At 51.1% G+C, this 18,777-nt stretch overlaps 1 protein-coding gene across 1 annotated transcript in view; it reads right to left on the bottom strand.

Moving 5' to 3' along the window:
- The window catches only part of LOC142312734 (uncharacterized), a 154,827-nt gene that overhangs the window by 12,346 nt on the left and 123,704 nt on the right, over window positions 1-18,777 (bottom strand). Inside the window, exons 20-22 of the mRNA XM_075351721.1 lie at window positions 2,307-2,418; window positions 2,081-2,215; window positions 1,873-1,996 (exon numbers count right to left, since the gene is read on the bottom strand). Of these exons, the coding sequence (XP_075207836.1) occupies window positions 1,873-1,996; window positions 2,081-2,215; window positions 2,307-2,418 (371 nt within the window). The remainder of the gene's footprint in view (window positions 1-1,872; window positions 1,997-2,080; window positions 2,216-2,306; window positions 2,419-18,777) is intronic.

The raw sequence follows: 18,777 nt of genomic DNA, 5'->3' as shown, positions 1-18,777 counted from the left end.
AGTAATCAGTGAGGGTATACAGCCAAAAACAAATAATGCTGCCGAACAGTGAAATCATATACCATATAAATAAACACATATATATATATATATATATATATATATATATATATATATATACACTGCGGCACCAAGGGGGGGACAACACCCTAGGAAGACCACCTTTGAAAAACTGGTGCCCCCCAGTGCTCAGTGAGGGGGAAGGAGGATAGCAACGTATGCTCCAGCCCTCCCTACGTTATGATGCAGGGCTCTGTCTGCGGGAATCCGGTGGTCTATAGTGATCAGTGAGGGGGGGCGGAGGACAGCGAGGTGTGCTCCAGCCCTCACTGTCGGCAACATACCGACCATCCCGCCCTTCTCCCTGACTGGCAGGCTCAGGGGCGGGAGTTTAACACACTAGGCCGCAAAAGCCGGGGACTAAAGTAAAAACCGCGGCCGGCAAACAGGCACGGTCGGCGCGGTAGTCCCGGACAAAAAATGCACACCGCAGTCGCAGCTGCGTCTGAGGCCAAGGTGCTTCATGCACCGTGCCAACGGGGACACAGAGTACCTGTAGCTGCAGGGTGTCCCTGACGATACTCCGTCTCCTGTCCGGCAGGGGCTGCGGATGTGGCTTGTAGCCCCCAGATTCTCTGCCCCGGGTCTCCCTCAGCTGCAGCCAGAAGTTGCTGAAAAACATGGCTGACGGCGTTCTCTGAGGAGGAGGGCGGCGTGGGCCAAAAGTGCGGGAATCTGGTGCCTCAGCGTGGGTAGTGAGGGGGGCGGAGGACAGCTCAATGTACTACAGCCCTCACTGTCGGCGTCATACCGACCGTCCCGCCCTTTTCCCTGACTGGCAGGTCTGGGGGCGGGAGAATCCCATACTAGGCCGCAAAAGCCAGGGATTAAAGTTGAAATCGCGGCCGGCCGGCAGTGCACGGTCGGCGCGGTAGTCCCGGACCCACACGCACGCCGCAGTCGCTGCAGCGTCTGGGCCCAAGGTGCTTTATGCGCCGTCCCAACGGGGACACAGAGCACCTGGAATATGCGGTACTAGGCCGCAGAAGCCGGGGACTAGAGTATAAGCGCGGCCGGCCACAAGCGCGGTCAGCGCGGTAGTCCCGGCGCACTAACACGCCCAGCAGTGCTGCAGCATGTATGACACAAGCGCTCCATGCGCCGTCCCCAAGGGGACACAGAGTACCTCACAGTAGCAGGGCCATGTCCCTGACGATACCCAGCTCCTGTCCAGCAGATTCCCAGGGGCTGCGGAGGGAGCACGGTCCCAGTGTCTGGAGACCGATTATGGATCCCACTTCACCCAGAGCCCTGCAGGGATGGGGAAGGAAAACAGCATGTTGGCTCCTGCCTATGTACCCGCAATGGGCACCTCAACCTTAACAACACCGCCGACCAGAGTGGGGTGAGAAGGGAGCATGCTGGGGGCCCTATATGGGCCCACTTTTCTTCCATCCGACATAGTCAGCAGCTGCTGCTGACTAAGTTGTGGAGCTATGCGTGGATGTGTGCCTCCTTCGCACAAAGCTTAAAAACTGAGGAGCCCGTGATGCACGGTAGGGTGTATAGCAGAGGGGAGGGGTTTACACTTTTAAGTGTAATACTTTGTGTGGCCTCCGGAGGCAGTAGCTATACACCCAATTGTCTGGGTCTCCCAATGGAGCGACAAAGAAAGTATGCGGGTTTGGTGTGCGAGCCCACATCAAAGCAAAGGATAAGACATATTGCGCAAATGTACATCATATGTTGTGAAGTGGTTTAACAACAGCCGAATGGCTTCTACGTACCAGTTTAACCCAACTGCTCAGCAGATCTAGATGCTCCCTAAGCGGCCTTATAGACTTATCTCATTATCAAAAAACAATCACCTACCAGGTGTTGTGAAGGGTTGGTGGTCCTCCATCATGACGTCCTTGTACAGATCCTTGTGTTCTTCTATATATTCCCACTCCTCCATGGAGAAATGGACAGTGACATCCTGACACCTTATAGGAACCTGACACACAATGATACAGTCATCACCAAACACATCGTCCCTTGTGTTACTGTATAATGTCCCAGTGTTCCCAGCAGCGCTCACCTCTCCAGTCAGCAGCTCAATCATCTTGTTGGCGAGTTCAAGGACTGTCTGCTCATTATTTCGATCACAAATTTTATTTCTTTCCCCTGACAAGACAGAGTGGCTTCTTGATGCTTTTTTCACTATGGTAAAATCCTGGAAAGAGAATTTGGCAATTACATGTCCAAATTCTCTCACTTCTTTCACTGGCGATGCAATATAAGAGTATATATCCTTAATTCCTTACCTCTCCAGTAAGCTGGTAGATTATCTCCAGAGTAAGGCTTAATAACCTCTTGGTCATCTCATTCTTGTCTTTTTCCATTCTTGGTTGCTTAGTCAATAAAAGTACCATTGTCCTGTGGAGTTTGAATAAAGTGTACCTATGAGTTCTTACACTGCAGAGACATTAAAAACCTAAGGCGTACTTTGCACGCTGCGACATCGCTAGCGATCTCGTTAGCGATGTGAAATTCTCGATCGCAAGTGCGATCTTTTGAGATCACACATAGGTCATTTTACGTATGTGCGATCTCAAAAGATCACACTTGCGATCTAGAATTTCACATCGCTAACGAGTTCGCTAGCGATGTCGCAGCGTGCAAAGTACCCCTAACAGCATTCCTAAAGCTGTACCGGTCAAAAATATGTCCAAGCAAGTAGCAAATGAAACAAATAGTTTGAACCTAGAACAACATGTAAATAGTTTAAAAACTCTATTTACTCTTTAAATCTCTTTAAAGGGAATCTGTCACCAGGTTTTTCTACCCCTTTTGAGGGCATTATGTAGGGGTAAAGACACCAATTCCAGCAATGTAGAACTTACTGGGCTGCTTGATGCAGTTTTGATAAAATCACAGTTTATCTACTGCAGTACTAGCACTTCTCTTAATGCTGAGCTCTGTATAACCGCTTCCACACCACTGTTTGTCAGCTTTCTATGTACACTGTGCAGAGGCAGAAAGCTGGAAATCAGTATTGGGGCAGGCAGAGTTATACAGAGCTCATGAATATAGAGGACTACATGGCAGCGGGTTTTGCTAGTCATCTTGAGATGATCTTCTACTGATAAAACATGCGTTACATCTATGGATTTAATATACTGAATGCAAGACATCCAGATAAGATCATGAGTTGTCCAAATTGTGGTATGGAAAAAACAGATCTATATCATGGGATATGGCAGTGCGAAAGGATTGAAAGATTTTGGAAACAAGTCCAAGGGGTAGTAAGGAAAATCTGGAATAGAAATGTAGAGTTAGATCCAATGGTCTGGTTATTTCACTATCAGCATCGGGAGGAGGGAGAGAAAGGGGGAGACAAGTTACATATTTTCCATGATATAGCAATGATAAGGAAAGAAGGGAATTTTGTTTACTTACCGTAAATTCCTTTTCTTCTAGCTCCTTATTGGGAGACCCAGACAATTGGGTGTATAGCTTCTGCCTCCGGAGGCCACACAAAGTATTACACTTTAAAAAGTGTAACCCCTCCCCTCTGCCTATACACCCCCCCCGTGCATCACGGGCTCCTCAGTTTTGGTGCAAAAGCAGGAAGGAGGAAACTTATAAATTGGTCTAAGGTAAATTCAATCCGAAGGATGTTCGGAGAACTGAAACCATGAACCAAAAGAACAATTCAACATGAACAACATGTGTACACAAAAGAACAACAGCCCGAAGGGAACAGGGGCGGGTGCTGGGTCTCCCAATTGGAGCTAGAAGAAAAGGAATTTACGGTAAGTAAACAAAATTCCCTTCTTCTTTGTCGCTCCATTGGGAGACCCAGACAATTGGGACGTCCAAGAGCAGTCTCTGGGTGGGTAAAAGAATACCTTAATAAAAAGAGCCGAAACGGCCCGCTCTTACAGGTGGGCAACCGCCGCCTGAAGGACTTGCCTACCTAGACTGGCGTCTGCCGAAGCATAGGTATGCACCTGATAGTGTTTCGTGAAAGTGTGCAGACTAGACCAGGTAGCTGCCTGACACACCTGCTGAGCCGTAGCCCGGTGCCGCAATGCCCAGGACGCACCCACGGCTCTGGTAGAATGGGCTTTCAGCCCCAAAGGAAGCGGAAGCCCAGAAGAACGGTAGGCTCCAAGAATCGGATCCTTGATCCACCGAGCCAAGGTTGACTTGGAAGCCTGCGAACCTTACGCTGGCCAGCGACAAGGACAAAGAGCGCATCAGAACGGCGCAGGGGCGCCGTGCGAGACACGTAGAGCCGGAGTGCTCTCACCAGATCTAACGAGTGCAAATCCTTTTCACATTGGTGAATTGGATGAGGGCAAAATGAAGGTAAGGAGATATCCTGATTGAGATGAAAAGGGGATACCACCTTAGGGAGAAATTCCGGGACCGGACGCAGAACCACCTTATCCTGGTGAAAAACCAGGAAGGGGGCTTTGCATGACAACGCTGCTAGCTCCGACACTCTACGGAGCGATGTAACTGCCACTAGAAATGCCACCTTCTGTGAAAGACGTGATAAAGAGACATCCCGCAGCGGCTCGAAAGGTGGTTTCTGAAGAGCCCTTAGCACCCTGTTAAGATCCCAGGGTTCCAGCGGCCGCTTGTAAGGTGGGACTATGTGGCAAACTCCTTGCAGGAACGTGCGGACCTGCAGAAGCCTGGCTAGACGCTTTTGAAAAAATACGGATAGCGCCGATACTTGTCCCTTGAGAGAGCCGAGAGACAAACCCTTGTCCATTCCGGATTGAAGGAAGGAAAGAAAAGTGGGTAAGGCAAACGGCCAGGGGGTAAAACCCTTATCAGAGCACCAGGATAAGAAGATCCTCCAAGACCTGTTGGTTTCCTGGCCTGTCTCATAGTGGCAATGACATCTTGAGATAACCCTGAGGACGCTAGGAGCCAGGACTCAATGGCCACACAGTCAGGTTGAGGGCCGCGGAATTCAGATGGAAAAATGGCCCTTGAGACAGCAAGTCTGGTCGGTCTGGGGGCGCCCACGGTTGACCCACCGTGAGGTGCCACAGATCCGGGTACCACGACCGCCTCGGCCAATCTGGAGCGACGAGAATGGCGCGACGACAGTCGGACCTGACTTTGCGCAGCACTCTGGGCAGCATCGCCAGAGGGGGAAATACATAAGGCAGTCGAAACTGCAACCAATCCTGAACTAATGCGTCCGCCGCCAGAGCTCTGTGATCTTGAGACCGTGCCATGAATGCCGGGACTTTGTTGTTGTGCCGTGACGCCATGAGATCGACGTCCTGCGTTCCCCAGCGGCGACAGATCTCTCGAAACACGTCTGGGTGAAGAGACCATTCCCCCGCGTCCATGCCCTGGCGACTGAGAAAGTCTGCTGCCCAGTTTTCTACGCCCAGGATGTGAACTGCGGAGATGGTGGAGGCTGTGGCCTCCGCCCACAGCAGAATCCGCCGAACTTCCTGGAAGGCTTGACGGCTGCACGTGCCGCCATGGTGGTTGATGTACGCGACCGCCGTGGCGTTGTCCGACTGTATGCGGATCTGCCTGCCCTCCAGCCACCGATGGAACGCCTTTAGGGCTAGATACACTGCCCTTATCTCCAGAACATTGATCTGAAGGGAGGACTCTGTCGGAGTCCAGGTTCCCTGAGCCCTGTGGTGGAGAAAAACCGCTCCCCACCCTGACAGACTCGCGTCCGTCGTGACCACAGCCCAGGATGGGGGCAGGAAGGATTTTCCCTGCGACAGAGAAGTGGGAAGAAGCCACCACTGAAGAGAGGTTTTGGCTGCTAGGGAAAGAGAGACGTTCCTGTCTAGGGACGTCGACCTCCTGTCCCATTTGCGGAGAATGTCCCATTGGAGTGGACGCAGATGAAACTGCGCAAAGGGGACTGCCTCCATTGCTGCCACCATCTTCCCCAGGAAGTGCATGAGGCGCCTCAAGGGGTGTGACTGGCCCCGAAGAAGAGAGTGCACCCCTGTCTGCAGCGAAAGCTGTTTGTCCAGCGGTAGCTTGACTATCGCTGAGAGAGTATGAAACTCCATCCCGAGGTAAGTCAGTGATTGGGTCGGTGTCAATTTGGACTTTGGGAAATTGATGATCCACCCGAACCTCTGGAGAGTCTCCAGAGCGACGGTCAGGCTGTGTTGACATGCCACCCGGGAGGGTGCCTTGACTAGGAGATCGTCTAAGTAAGGGATCACCGAGTGGCCCTGAGAGTGTAGGACCGCCACAACGGATGCCATGACCTTGGTGAAGACCCGTGGGGCTGTCGCCAGGCCGAAAGGCACAGCCACAAACTGAAGGTGTTCGTCCCCGATGGCGAAACGCAGGAAGCGTTGATGCTCGGGTGCGATCGGCACATGGAGATAAGCATCCCTGATGTCGATTGATGCTAGGAAGTCTCCTTGAGACATCGAAGCGATGACTGAGCGGAGAGATTCCATCCGAAACAGTCTGGTTCTCACGTGTCTGTTGAGCAGTTTGAGGTCCAGAACGGGACGGAATGATCCGTCCTTTTTTGGCACCACGAACAAGTTGGAGTAAAAACCGCGACCACGTTCCTGAAGGGGAACGGGGATCACAACTCCTTCTGTCTTCAGAGTGTTCACCGCCTGAAAAAGTGCATCGGCTCGCTCGGGGGGCGGAGATGTTCTGAAGAAACGAGTCGGAGGACGAGAGCTGAACTCTATCCTGTAACCGTGAGACAGAATGTCTCTCACCCATCGGTCTTGGACATGTGGCCACCAGGCGTCGCAAAAGCGGGAGAGCCTGCCACCGACCGAGGATGCGGTTTGGGGAGGCCGAAAGTCATGAGGAGGCCGCCTTGGAGGCAGTGCCTCCGGCGGTTTTTTGGGGACGTGACTTAGACCGCCACGCATAAGAGTTCCTCTGGCCCTTCTGTGGCCTGTTGGACGAGGAGGATTGGGACTTGGCTGAGGGCCGAAAGGACCGAAACCTCGATTGAATTTTCCGTTGCTGAGGTCTGTTTGGTTTGGACTGGGGTAAGGACGAGTCCTTTCCCTTGGATTGCTTAATAATTTCATCCAATCGCTCGCCAAACAATCGGTCGCCAGAAAATGGCAAACCGGTTAAGAACTTCTTGGAAGCAGAGTCTGCCTTCCATTCGCGTAGCCACATGGCCCTGCGGACTGCCACCGAATTAGCGGATGCTACCGCTGTACGGCTAGCAGAGTCCAGGACGGCGTTCATGGCGTAGGACGAAAAAACCGACGCCTGAGAAGTCAAAGACGCAACTTGCGGAGCAGAGGTACGTGTGACCGCATTAATCTCAGACAGACAAGCTGAGATAGCTTGGAGTGCCCACACGGCTGCAAAGGCCGGGGCAAAAGACGCGCCTGTGGCTTCATAGATGGATTTCATCAGGAGCTCTATCTGCCTGTCAGTGGCATCCTTGAGCGATGAGCCATCTGCCACTGATACTACAGATCTAGCCGCCAGTCTAGAGACTGGAGGATCCACCTTGGGACATTGAGCCCAACCCTTAACTACGTCAGAGGGGAAGGGGTAACGTGTGTCAATAAGGCGCTTAGTAAAGCGCTTGTCCGGAAATGCTCTGTGCTTCTGGACAGCATCTCTGAAGTTAGAGTGATCGAAAAACGCACTCCGTGTACGTTTGGGAAACCTAAACTGGTGTTTCTCCTGCTGCGAATCCGACTCCTCTATAGGTGGAGTTGGGGGAGAAAGATCTAGCACCTTGTTGATGGACGCTATAAGGTCATTTACTATGGCGTCCCCTTCAGGTGTATCAAGATTGAGAGCAACGTCAGGGTCAGAGCCCTGAGCTGCGACATCCGCCTCATCCTCCAGAGAGTCCTCAAGCTGAGACCCCGAGCAGCGTGAGGAAGTCGGGGAAGATTCCCAGCGAGCCCGCCTAGCCGGTCTGGGACTGTGGTCCGTGCCGGAGTCCTCCTCGTGAGACCTAGGGGCCACCCCGGGAGCACGCTGTGGCGCAGACCGAGAGGGGCCTGGAGGCGATGATCCAACAGTGCCCGGGGCCTGTGTAAGGACCGATCTGGACTGCAAGGCTTCTAGTATCTTAGCAGACCATTTGTCCATAGACTGAGCCATGGATTGTGAAAGCGACTCAGAGAGTTTCTCAGCAAAAACTGCAAACTCTGTCCCTGCCACCTGGACAGGGGAAGCAGGCGGTTCTGCCTGAGTCGAGGGTCCCACCAGTGCCCGAGGCTCCGGCTGAGCGAGTGCAACAGGGGCCGAGCATTGCTCACAGTGAGGGTAGGTGGAACCTGCAGGTAACATAGCCGCACAAGAGGTACAGGTTGCAAAATAACCCTGTGTCTTGGCACCCTTGCTCCTTGTGGACGACATGCTGTTGTCTCCTAGGAGAGTGATCACTGAGGGTATATAGCCAAGAGCAAAACAATTCGGCCGAACAGAGAAAATGTATACAAATATATATATATATATATATATATATATATATATATATATATATATATATATACACACACTTCGGCACCCTAGGGGGACCAGCACCGGGTGACCGGTGTGGCTTACCGACCGCCCAAAGTGGTGTGTGTGTCCACCAGATTCCCTGCCTTGGGCCTCCCAGAGCTGCAGAGCTCGTTCCTGAAATCCTCCACCGGCAGAATGTGATTGTAAAAATGGCTGCCGGAGCTCTCAGGGGAGGAGGGAGCCGTGGACGGCGACTAGTAAAGTGCGGGAATCTGGTGCCCCACAGTGATCAGTGAGGGGGGGGAGGAAACCTAAAGTATGCTCCAGCCCTCACTGTCGACGTCAGGTCGACCGTCCCGCCCTTACCCCTGACTGGCAGGCCCGGGGGCGGGAGTTATGGTACTAGGCCGCATGAAGCCGGGGACTAAATTTAATACCGCGGCCGACAAACAGGCGCGGTCGGCGCGGAAGTCCCGGTCGTCACAAAACCAGCAGCAGCTGCAGCGTCTGTGAAACAAGCGTTCCATGCACCGTCCCCATGGGGACACAGAGTACCTTTAGATGCAGGGCCCTGTCCCTGATGATACCAAGTCTCCTGTCCGGCAGATTCCCACAGGGGCTGCGGAGGGAGCCCGGTCCCAGTGAATGGATGACCGGTTAGGATCCCACTTCTCCCAGAGCCTCTAAGGGATGGTGAAGGAAAACGGCATGTGGCTCCAGCCTTTGTGCCCGCAATGGGTACCTCAACCTTAACAGCACCGCCGACTTAGTGGGGTGAGAAGGGAGCATGCCGGGGGCCCTGTGGGGGCCCTCTTTTCTTCCAACCGATAAAATCAGCAGCTGCTGCTGACTAAAATGGGAGCATGAGTGGATGTGTGCCTCCTTCCACACAAAGCATAAAAACTGAGGAGCCCGTGATGCACGGGAGGGTGTATAGGCAGAGGGGAGGGGTTACACTTTTTAAAGTGTAATAATTTGTGTGGCCTCCGGAGGCAGAAGCTATACACCCGATTGTCTGGGTCTCCCAATGGAGCGACAAAGAAAGGGCTATTCTTCAGAAGTGGCTGGTGAAGGAAGCGAGCTGAAAGTATAGTTGGCCAAATTCTGGGTTGTGTCGCATGGAGAGGGGAGGAGGGGGGTTGGGAGGGATAGTGTTTACAAGTAATGTTTGTAACAAGTTATCAAGGAATGCTGAAGGGGGGTAGCGGAGACTGAATAACGGAAATATACATTGACGAAGAAGGGGAAGGAGCAAATTTGATGACTGTGACAAATATTTGATCGATAAATTGTAGAGACTAGGTTATTTCATATTTTGATTTGTTGACCCTTATTTTCTTCATTCTGTACCCTATTTTACCATTACAAGAAAAGAAATAAACATTTGGTTTAAAAAAAAAACCAAACAACAACATGCATTATATAAAAAGTAAGTGATATCACTGCAATCAGGGACTCACTCTACATTCTGCTACTGTTAAAGGGAACCGGTCACCAGATTTGGCGACTATAAGCTGCGGCCACCACTAGTGAGCTCTTATATACAGCATTCCAGAATACTGTGTAGAGTGTAAAGATCACTTTTATAATACTCACCTAAGGGTAGGTCACAGTCTGATGAGTGTCGCTGCTCTCCAGTCTGGCGCCTCCTCTCTCCGGGATCGACATCCTCCTTCTTCTGAGGCTTGTGTGCATGATGATCATCCTATGTCATGCACACTAGCTGGCACGGAGGTCCTGCGCAGGCACACTCTGATCTGCCCAGCTCAGGGCAGATCAAAGTATTGTAGTGCGCATGCAGTCTTTAACCTTACCTTGCGCATTACTGTACCTTGATCTACCCTCAGTAGGGCGGACACAGTGCGCTTTCGCAGGACCGCAATGTTGGCTTGTGTGGATGATGTAGACGTGTCATGCACACTGGGTTGGGTAGTAGCAGGACGGAGATCGCAGCAGAGAGGAGCGCCGTGCCGGACAAAGGAGGTGTCGTACCGTAGAGCAGCAACACCCATCGGTCTGGACTGCCCCCTAGGTGATTATTCTAAAAGTGTTTTTTACGTTATACAGCGCGGCCTGGGCTCTTATATACAGCATTCTGGAATGTTATATATAAAAGCCCACTGGTGGTGGCCGCAGCTTAAAGAAGTGGTTCAGCCATATTTGTTTTTTTCTATATCGATATTATATTGAGAAACAATGTTTCTCTCAAATACCTTATGTTGGCAATAGCCTGTGAGAGGCGCTATTGCAGACCACTGTTCCCCCAATCCAGTGATGTAACATCAAGTTTCGGATACGTCACATCCCCGCGGTGAGCTGGCCAGATGAATCCACGTCACCTCTTATTACCAAGATGGGAAAGAGGTGACGTGGGGTCATCTGGCCAGCGCTTGCGCAGAATGGTGGGGGCAGAGGGGAAAGTGCAGGCACGAGATTATGGGCGGGTACTTGCTGATGAAAATCACAGCGCCGCCTATAATCTCACGCCTGCGCAACACGTCACCAGCAGTCACACTGTGCACAGTCCGCACGGCGCATGCGCGAGACCTCGGGAGCACTGGGCGGCGTCCTGAAGTATGAAATTGAGTGATGGGGGATGGCGTAAAGCAGCAGGAGGCAGAATAACGGACACCAGACAGCCCGCCCCCGTGTACGATTACCAAGATTTGCATAGGAAAAAGGTACCACTTTATAAAGTATTTATTTTGGTCTAAAAGGGGGCACAATAACCATAGTAACCTTGCTAGAATGCAGCCCACGAGCTGGAGAAGGGGAATCTTTTAGGTTTAGTGTAAAATTTCTACTGACAGGTTCCCTTTAAGCAGTAAAGGTATACTATACTTTTCACACACTGCTTCTACATTTTAACTCATTATCTACATTATTATCTTCTGCCTTTAGAAACACAACAAACTCAATCATGTCATGTTATGTAAATCATTTTGGTGTAAGGCTGCATGAAAGCATAGCAGACCAAAAAATGAGCACACTGGATAAGATGTCCCCTTCTAGCAACCTCTGGTCTTTCTGACATGGTTGTTAACACGGTCATTCAATTAAGAGGTGTTGCCACTAATAGAACTTATTGAATTAAAATAACTTTTTATAATTGGTGCATTAGGCACCAGGTATCCTCATTTCTTCAGTTAAGAACATTCTGTACTTCTTAAGTGAAAGTTTTGAGGAGTGTGGTAAACTTAATACCATCAGTGTTCAGGTTTCTGTGTAATCCACTACTTTAGGGAAAAAGATGTCACAAGAACTGCTAATATAAAGGTTGATCAGAGTACTAAGGTCTGCTACTTAGTAACCATTATGTCAGCCAAATGAGTGAGGGAGAAACAGGCTCTAGCTTCCTCTGACCTGACTCTTTGGCCTTATTTTTTTGCATCAGTGTATTAATGCCAAAGCCAGAAGAGGAGCTTAAAAAGAAACACTGTACTTGAAAGGTTGTCACCTGTTCAGTGTTTTGGAGACACCTCCGGTTTTGGCAAATACTGATGAGATACTGATCGAAAAAAAAAATACTGATGTGTGAATGAGGCCTTATATAGATTTTCTTCTTCTGCAAAGTAAATCAGATTTCAAATCAATGACGTAGCAGGGCTGAGTGTGTAGGATGTAGCGGGGCTGAGTGTGTAGGATGTAGCGGGGCTGAGTGTGTAGGATGTAGCGGGGCTCAGTGCGTGCGATGTAGCGGGGCTCAGTGCGTAGGATGTAGCGGGGCTCAGTGTGTAGGATGTAGCGGGGCTCAGTGTGTAGGATGTAGCGGGGCTCAGTGTGTAGGAAGTAGCGGGGCTCACTGGGTACGACGTAGCGGGGCTCACTGGGTACGACGTAGCGGGGCTCACTGGGTACGACGTAGCGGGGCTCACTGGGTACGACGTAGCGGGGCTCAGTGCGTAGGATGTAGCGGGGCTCAGTGTGTAGGATGTAGCGGGGCTCAGTGCGTACGATGTAGCGGGGCTCAGCGCGTACGATGTAGCGGGGCTCAGCGCGTACGACGTAGCGGGGCTCAGCGCGTACGACGTAGCGGGGCTCAGCGCGTACGACGTAGCGGGGCTCACTGGGTACGACGTAGCGGGGCTCACTGGGTACGACGTAGCGGGGCTCACTGGGTACGACGTAGCGGGGCTCACTGGGTACGACGTAGCGGGGCTCAGTGCGTAGGATGTAGCGGGGCTCAGTGCGTACAATGTAGCGGGGCTCAGTGCGTACAATGTAGCGGGGCTCAGTGTGTATGCTGGGGCAGCACACTATGTGAGGGCATCTTTATGTATAGGGCGCACTGTTACGGCTATGGACGCGGTACCACTCTGTATGGGAACTCAAATGGGCCTCGCTAGGAGAATATTTTGTGTGGGCACGGTAACAGTATAAAAGAAAAACTGCAGTGGCATGCGTGCAGCTTTATTTCCCATTGTTGGGGTGCATGTTATTAGGGACCACCATCATAAATTGGAATCAACAGTGGGAAAAGCAGAAGACATCTGAACTGTCACAAATGGACACCATTATCACAGCAGGTAAGAGGTTTCCTCGGATACAGCCTCTGCCATCACATCACAGCAATACGAGGACAGCCGTAAAGTGGGAGAGGATGGAGCTGGCTGTGGCCACAGGACAAGCCAGGCCCTGCACATCCCAGACACAGAGGCGGGCGCCTGCACAGCGCACAGCACAGGAGGGCAGCAGAGAACGGCACTGCATACATACCAGCAACTCTCGGGCTGTCCGGTCCTAGTGACAGAGGACCTGTGATGATGTCACTGCCATGTGACCAGTCACGTGAGGGGGCGGGGCTCAGCACTCGTTTCTGAAGCAGCTGTGAGGGAACTTAGGATAGCGCTGGCTTCATGGAGACTTGTAGCTCTCCCTTTCCCTTTGTGCCTCTGTCCTGTCTGTGACTGCTAGTGCTGCAGTATAGCAGAGAGGTTATAGCCCAGAAATTGTCAGAAATATATAGTGCACATGAAACCTCTACTAATAGAAATGAAAAAGAGGAGAGAAGAATGTGAACTGGATAAAAAGTAACTAATATTATGTCCATTTAAAATGGGAAGGAATAAGTGACTAGCACCCCCACCTCCTGTGTGCCAGCTGTCACCCCGCGGCATCGGTCCTGGCTGGTTATGGAGTCCATCAGGGCTAATAATCCCCATAAATACCGCTGTTAGTTGTATCAGTAGTGTCTAAGTGGTTAAAGGGGGTTAAAAGACCCCCTTTGACACCATCACCTCTCCCCGAGAATGTATTGTGGGTGCCAATGTTTGCTATGGTACCCCAGGTCAAACAATGACCCCCAGGGTACAGTGGCCTGTTAGATACTGCTACAAGGAGTGTCTAAAGGGGGCTTTACACGCTACGATATTGTTAATGTTTTATCGTCGGGGTCACGTCGTTAGTTTCGCACATCCGGCGTCATTAACGATATCACAGTGTGTGACACTTTTGTGCCACCTAAAACGATCGCCAAAATCGTTCGCCGCGGAGAGGTCGTCCTAAAACCAAAAATCGTTAAACGCTCATTAGCGATGTTGTTCCTCGTTCCTGCGGCAGCACACATCGCTGTGTGTGAAGCCGCAGGAGCGAGGAACATCTCCTTACCTGCCTCCACCGGCTATGCGGATGGAAGGAGGTGGGCGGAATGTTTACGTCCCGCTCATCTCCGCCCCTCCGCTTCTATTGGCCGCCTGCCGTGTGACGTCTCTGTGACGCCGCATGACCCGCCCCCTTAGAAAGGAGGCGGATTGCCAGCCAGAGCGACGTCGCAGGGCAGGTAAGTCCGTGTGACGGGTGTGCGCGATTTTGTGCGCGACGCACAGCGATATGCCCGTGTCGCACAAACGATGTGGGCGGTTACGCACGATAGCGATATCGCTACCGATATCGCTACCGTGTAAAGCCCGCTTAACAGGCACAGTCAGTGAGTCACTGACAGGTCTCATCTACTGCAGTACAATAGTTATACAATGTATGAAACCTAAAATAAAATGTAAAAACTAGAACCAATATTATGCTAAGAAAAAGAGAATACGAGTACTAGTGCTCAATGGTTATGTTGTACCATTGTATTCCCCAAAAAGTACATGGAAAAAGCCATTAAGAATACATATATAACCTATACACAAAAAAAACAGCCAAAAAGTGAATATACGATGAAAATATAGTTTATTAATTAATTCAATAAAATATACAGCAAGGTATGTCAATGTTTGGAATTGCATATACAGTATATATAAAGAAATAGTGAAAAAGTGAAAAAAAAATAATTCCGGCACAGCAGAGGGAAATGACAAACCCAGAGGTATTTCAATATAAAGAACAATATCACTTCCAAGGATACACCAATAAATAAACTGCAGCTAAATAAATATGCAGGAATATTATAACCATTTATATCAATAAGGTCTGCATATACAAGGTATAGAAGGTAAGTATGGTAGTATCCAAGAAACAGGTAGGGTTCATATTATGTATATTTTTTTGGAGAAACAGGCAAAACACATAGAATCAACATGTGCATATAGCACTGACAAGTGTTCAGATTATGAGGTATTAGCTGAAGTCATGTCTCGCTCTGCTGTGCTGACACCAGGTGCCAACATGTTACGGCGTGAAGCCTTTGTCAGGGGTACAGTGGCCTGTTAGATACTGCTATAGGCCTAAAACACACTTCCGCATAAAAAACGTCCGTGTGACATGGTCCATTTTTCGGGTCCGTGTTCCGTTTTTTTGGGGCGTTTCTCCGGTACGTATGGCATCCGTGTGATGGCGTATGCGAGCCGTGTGTACGTGTAAAATGTCCGTGTTTGTGTGTAAAATGCCTGTGTATGTATATGTCGCGGGCGGGGAGGAGGGTGTCAGCACACCGCGCTCACCCCTTCTGCTCGGGTCCGGCAGCTACTCAGTGGTGGCTCGAGCGGTGGGCCGGATCCCGGGGTTTCTCGAGCGACACTCCTCGCCCGTGAGTGAAAGGGGGGTTTTGTGGTTGGGTGTGGGGATTGTTATAGTTCGTGACGCCACCCACGGTTGTGGTGATTTCACCACCGCTGCTCAATGTGGGGGTCCCGGGGATGGTGATGTGGAGCAGCCAGTTGTTGTGTTGCCCCTCCGTGGGTAGGGGTTGGTGATCCCGGGGGCCAGTGGGGTGCAGGGGCGCAGGGGCAGCGCTGTGCCTTGCGGCACTGAGGTACTCACTCAGCCAGTAAACACGACACAGTTCTTGGTAAACAAACGGCTGGTTGGACGGGTCCCTCGGACGGTTCACGGTGCTGCGGTTCCCTGCGGTTTGCGGTGACGGTCTCTTCCCTGCACCTTTGAAATGTCTGTTTGGTAGCGGTGGATTCCCACCGGTTACCCGCTCCCCGACTGCAATCTGTGCCGGAGGAGCTCCACACTTTGCCCGCAGGCGCCGGCCCTGGGAAACTGGTGCCTTGGCGGTGGCGGTGTTTCCCCGTTGTGGTTGGACCTTTGCCGTCAATCAGGACTTGCTTGTTGGGGGGTCTACGTCCCCTTCACTAACGGATTTAGCAATTTACAGCGACTCCAAGCCTTGCTGGGATCCGAGAAGCCCCTGCTCTGGTGCTGACTGCCCTTTGTATACTGCTCCAGACCCCCGGATACACACAGCCTCCGTGGTCCTTCCAGCAACCTCCAGACAGTCCCACTGCAGATCTTCACCACTGTCTGCTGACCTTGCTGACTCCGTCTGGGCACACAGCCACAGACCAACTTCAGGCTTTCTGTCACTTTCACTGCTGTTTCGCTCTAGCTCCCTCCTGAGCTACACTCTGTTCACCTCCTACTCCTTTCTCCTCCCTGGCTGAACAACCTGGAACTTCCTGCCTCCAGAGCTGTGATCTCCTAGGTGGGCGGACACCAACCGCCTGGCTCCACCCCCTGGTGTGAATCATCAGCCTCTGGAGGAAGGCAACAAGGATTTGTGGGTTAGCTGGTGTACCTACAGGGAATGTGGGGTGCGTGTGTGTTGTTATCTGTGTCCCCTGGCTTGCCCAGGGCGACACATATACGTGAAATGTCCGTGGGGAATGTCCGTTTGTGTGTTGCACAATGTCGTTGATACATGTCGGCTGACAGCAGACAGAGTTGCGCGATGAGAATGAACTCGGGTGAACTTCACCCGACTTCATTGTCATGCCGTGGCTCTGTCTGTGTGCCGCGTACTGATTAGCGGTCACCTGTGAAGGATTCACCAGTGACCGCTAATCCCCCAAGTGACTGAAGTGAGCAGCCCTCTCTCATACTTACCGCTCCCCGATCACCAGCGCGTCGAGGAACAGCTGTGCAGAGAATACGCGGCAACAATTACTTTGAATATGCCGACGGCTCATTAATCAATCTCGTATTCCCTGCTTTCCCCACCCACAGACGCCTGTGATTGGTTGCAGTCAGACACGCCCCCCACGCTGAGTGACAGGTGTCTCACTGCACCCAATCACAGCAGCCGGTGGGCGTGTCTATACTGTGCAGTAAAATAAATTAATTAAAAAAACCGGCGTGCAGTCCCCCCAATTTTAATACCAGCCAGATAAAGCCATACGGCTGAAGGCTGGTATTCTCAGGATGGGGAGCCCCACGTTATGGGGAGCCCCCCAGCCTAACAATATCAGTCAGCAGCCGCCCAGAATTGCCGCATACATTATATGCTACAGTTCTGGGACTGTACCCGGCTCTTCCCGATTTGCCCTGCTGCATTGGCATTCGGGGTAATAAGGAGTTTTTGGCAGCCCATAGCTGCCAATAAGTCCTAGATTAATCATGTCAGACGTCTCCCCGAGATACCTTCCATGATTAATCTGTAAATTACAGTAAATAAACACACACACCCGAACAATACTTTATTCGAAAAAAAACACTAACAAATTGCCTTGTTCACCAATTTTATAAGCCCGAAAAAGCTTCCAGCTCTGCTGCATGAAGGTGACCGGAGCTGCAGAAGACACCGCCGCTCCTGTCAGCTCCACGCAGCTAATGAAAGGAATAGCACGATCAGCTGAGCTGTCACTGAGGTTACTCGCGGCCAACGCTGAATACAGCTGATCGCGCTATTCCCTTCATTAGCTGCGTGGAGCTGACAGGAGCGGCGGTGTCTTCTGCAGCTCCGGTCACCTTCATGCAGCAGAGCTGGAAGCGACGCTGGACCATCCTGGATTACGCCGGACATGGAGGGCTTTTTCGGGCTTATAAAATTGGTGAACAAGGCAATTTGTTAGTGTTTTTTTTTTCTAATAAAGGATTGTTCGGGTGTGTGTGTTTATTTACTGTAATTTACAGATTAATCATGGAAGGTATCTCGGGGAGACGCCTGACATGATTAATCTAGGACTTATTGGCAGCTATGGGCTGCTGCCATTAACTCCTAATTACCCCGATTGCCAACGCACCAGGGCAAATCGGGAAGAGCCGGGTACAGTCCCAGAACTGTCGCATATAATGTATGCGGCAATTCTGGGCGGCTGCTGACTGATATTGTTAGGCTGGGGGGCTCCCCATAACGTGGGGCTCCTCATCCTGAGAATACCAGCCTTCAGCCGTATGGCTTTATCTGGCTGGTATTAAAATTGGGGGGGACCGTACGCCGTTTTTTTAAATTATTTATTTATTTTACTGCACAGTATAGACACGCCCACCGGCTGCTGTGATTGGGTGCAGTGAGACACCTGTCACTCAGAGTGGGGGGCGTGTCTGACTGCAACCAATCACAGGCGTCTGTGGGTGGGGATAGCAGGGAATACGAGATTGATTAATGAGCCGCCGGCATATTCAAAGTAATTGTTGCCGCGTATTCTCTGCACAGCTGTTCCTCGACGCGCTGGTGATCGGGGAGCGGTATGAGCCGGGGGAAGAAAAAAAACGAGCATCAATGTAAGTATGACTGAGAACAGCAGAAAAAAAGGTAAGTATACTGAATTTAATTTAAAAAAAAATAAAAATAAGATCGCTAGTGTAAAAACGCACATGCATGAAATGTGCTGAACACGGACATACTCCGTGTGCGGTCCGTGCAGGCATGGACCCATAGACTTTAGCGGGTCCTTGCCTGCGTGCTGCCGGCCAAAAACGGATATGTCGTCCGTGCAGAAAAGCGCACACACGTACTTATCACATGGAAACACGTTCCGTGTGATTTTACGTGTGTGTGCCATCTACCATTGAATAACATGGGTCTCCGTGTGTACGTGTCTCCGGTACGTGCAAATACGTACTGCACACGTACAAAAATAACGGATGTGTGTTGCGGGTCATAAGCAGAGTCTAACAGTCCCAGTCAGTGAGTCACTGACAGGTCCCATGTACTGCAGTACAATA

Source organism: Anomaloglossus baeobatrachus, chromosome 5 (genome assembly GCF_048569485.1).
Source record: "Anomaloglossus baeobatrachus isolate aAnoBae1 chromosome 5, aAnoBae1.hap1, whole genome shotgun sequence".
Lineage (NCBI taxonomy): Eukaryota > Metazoa > Chordata > Amphibia > Anura > Aromobatidae > Anomaloglossus > Anomaloglossus baeobatrachus.
This window is presented reverse-complemented; position numbering and strand designations above follow the sequence as displayed.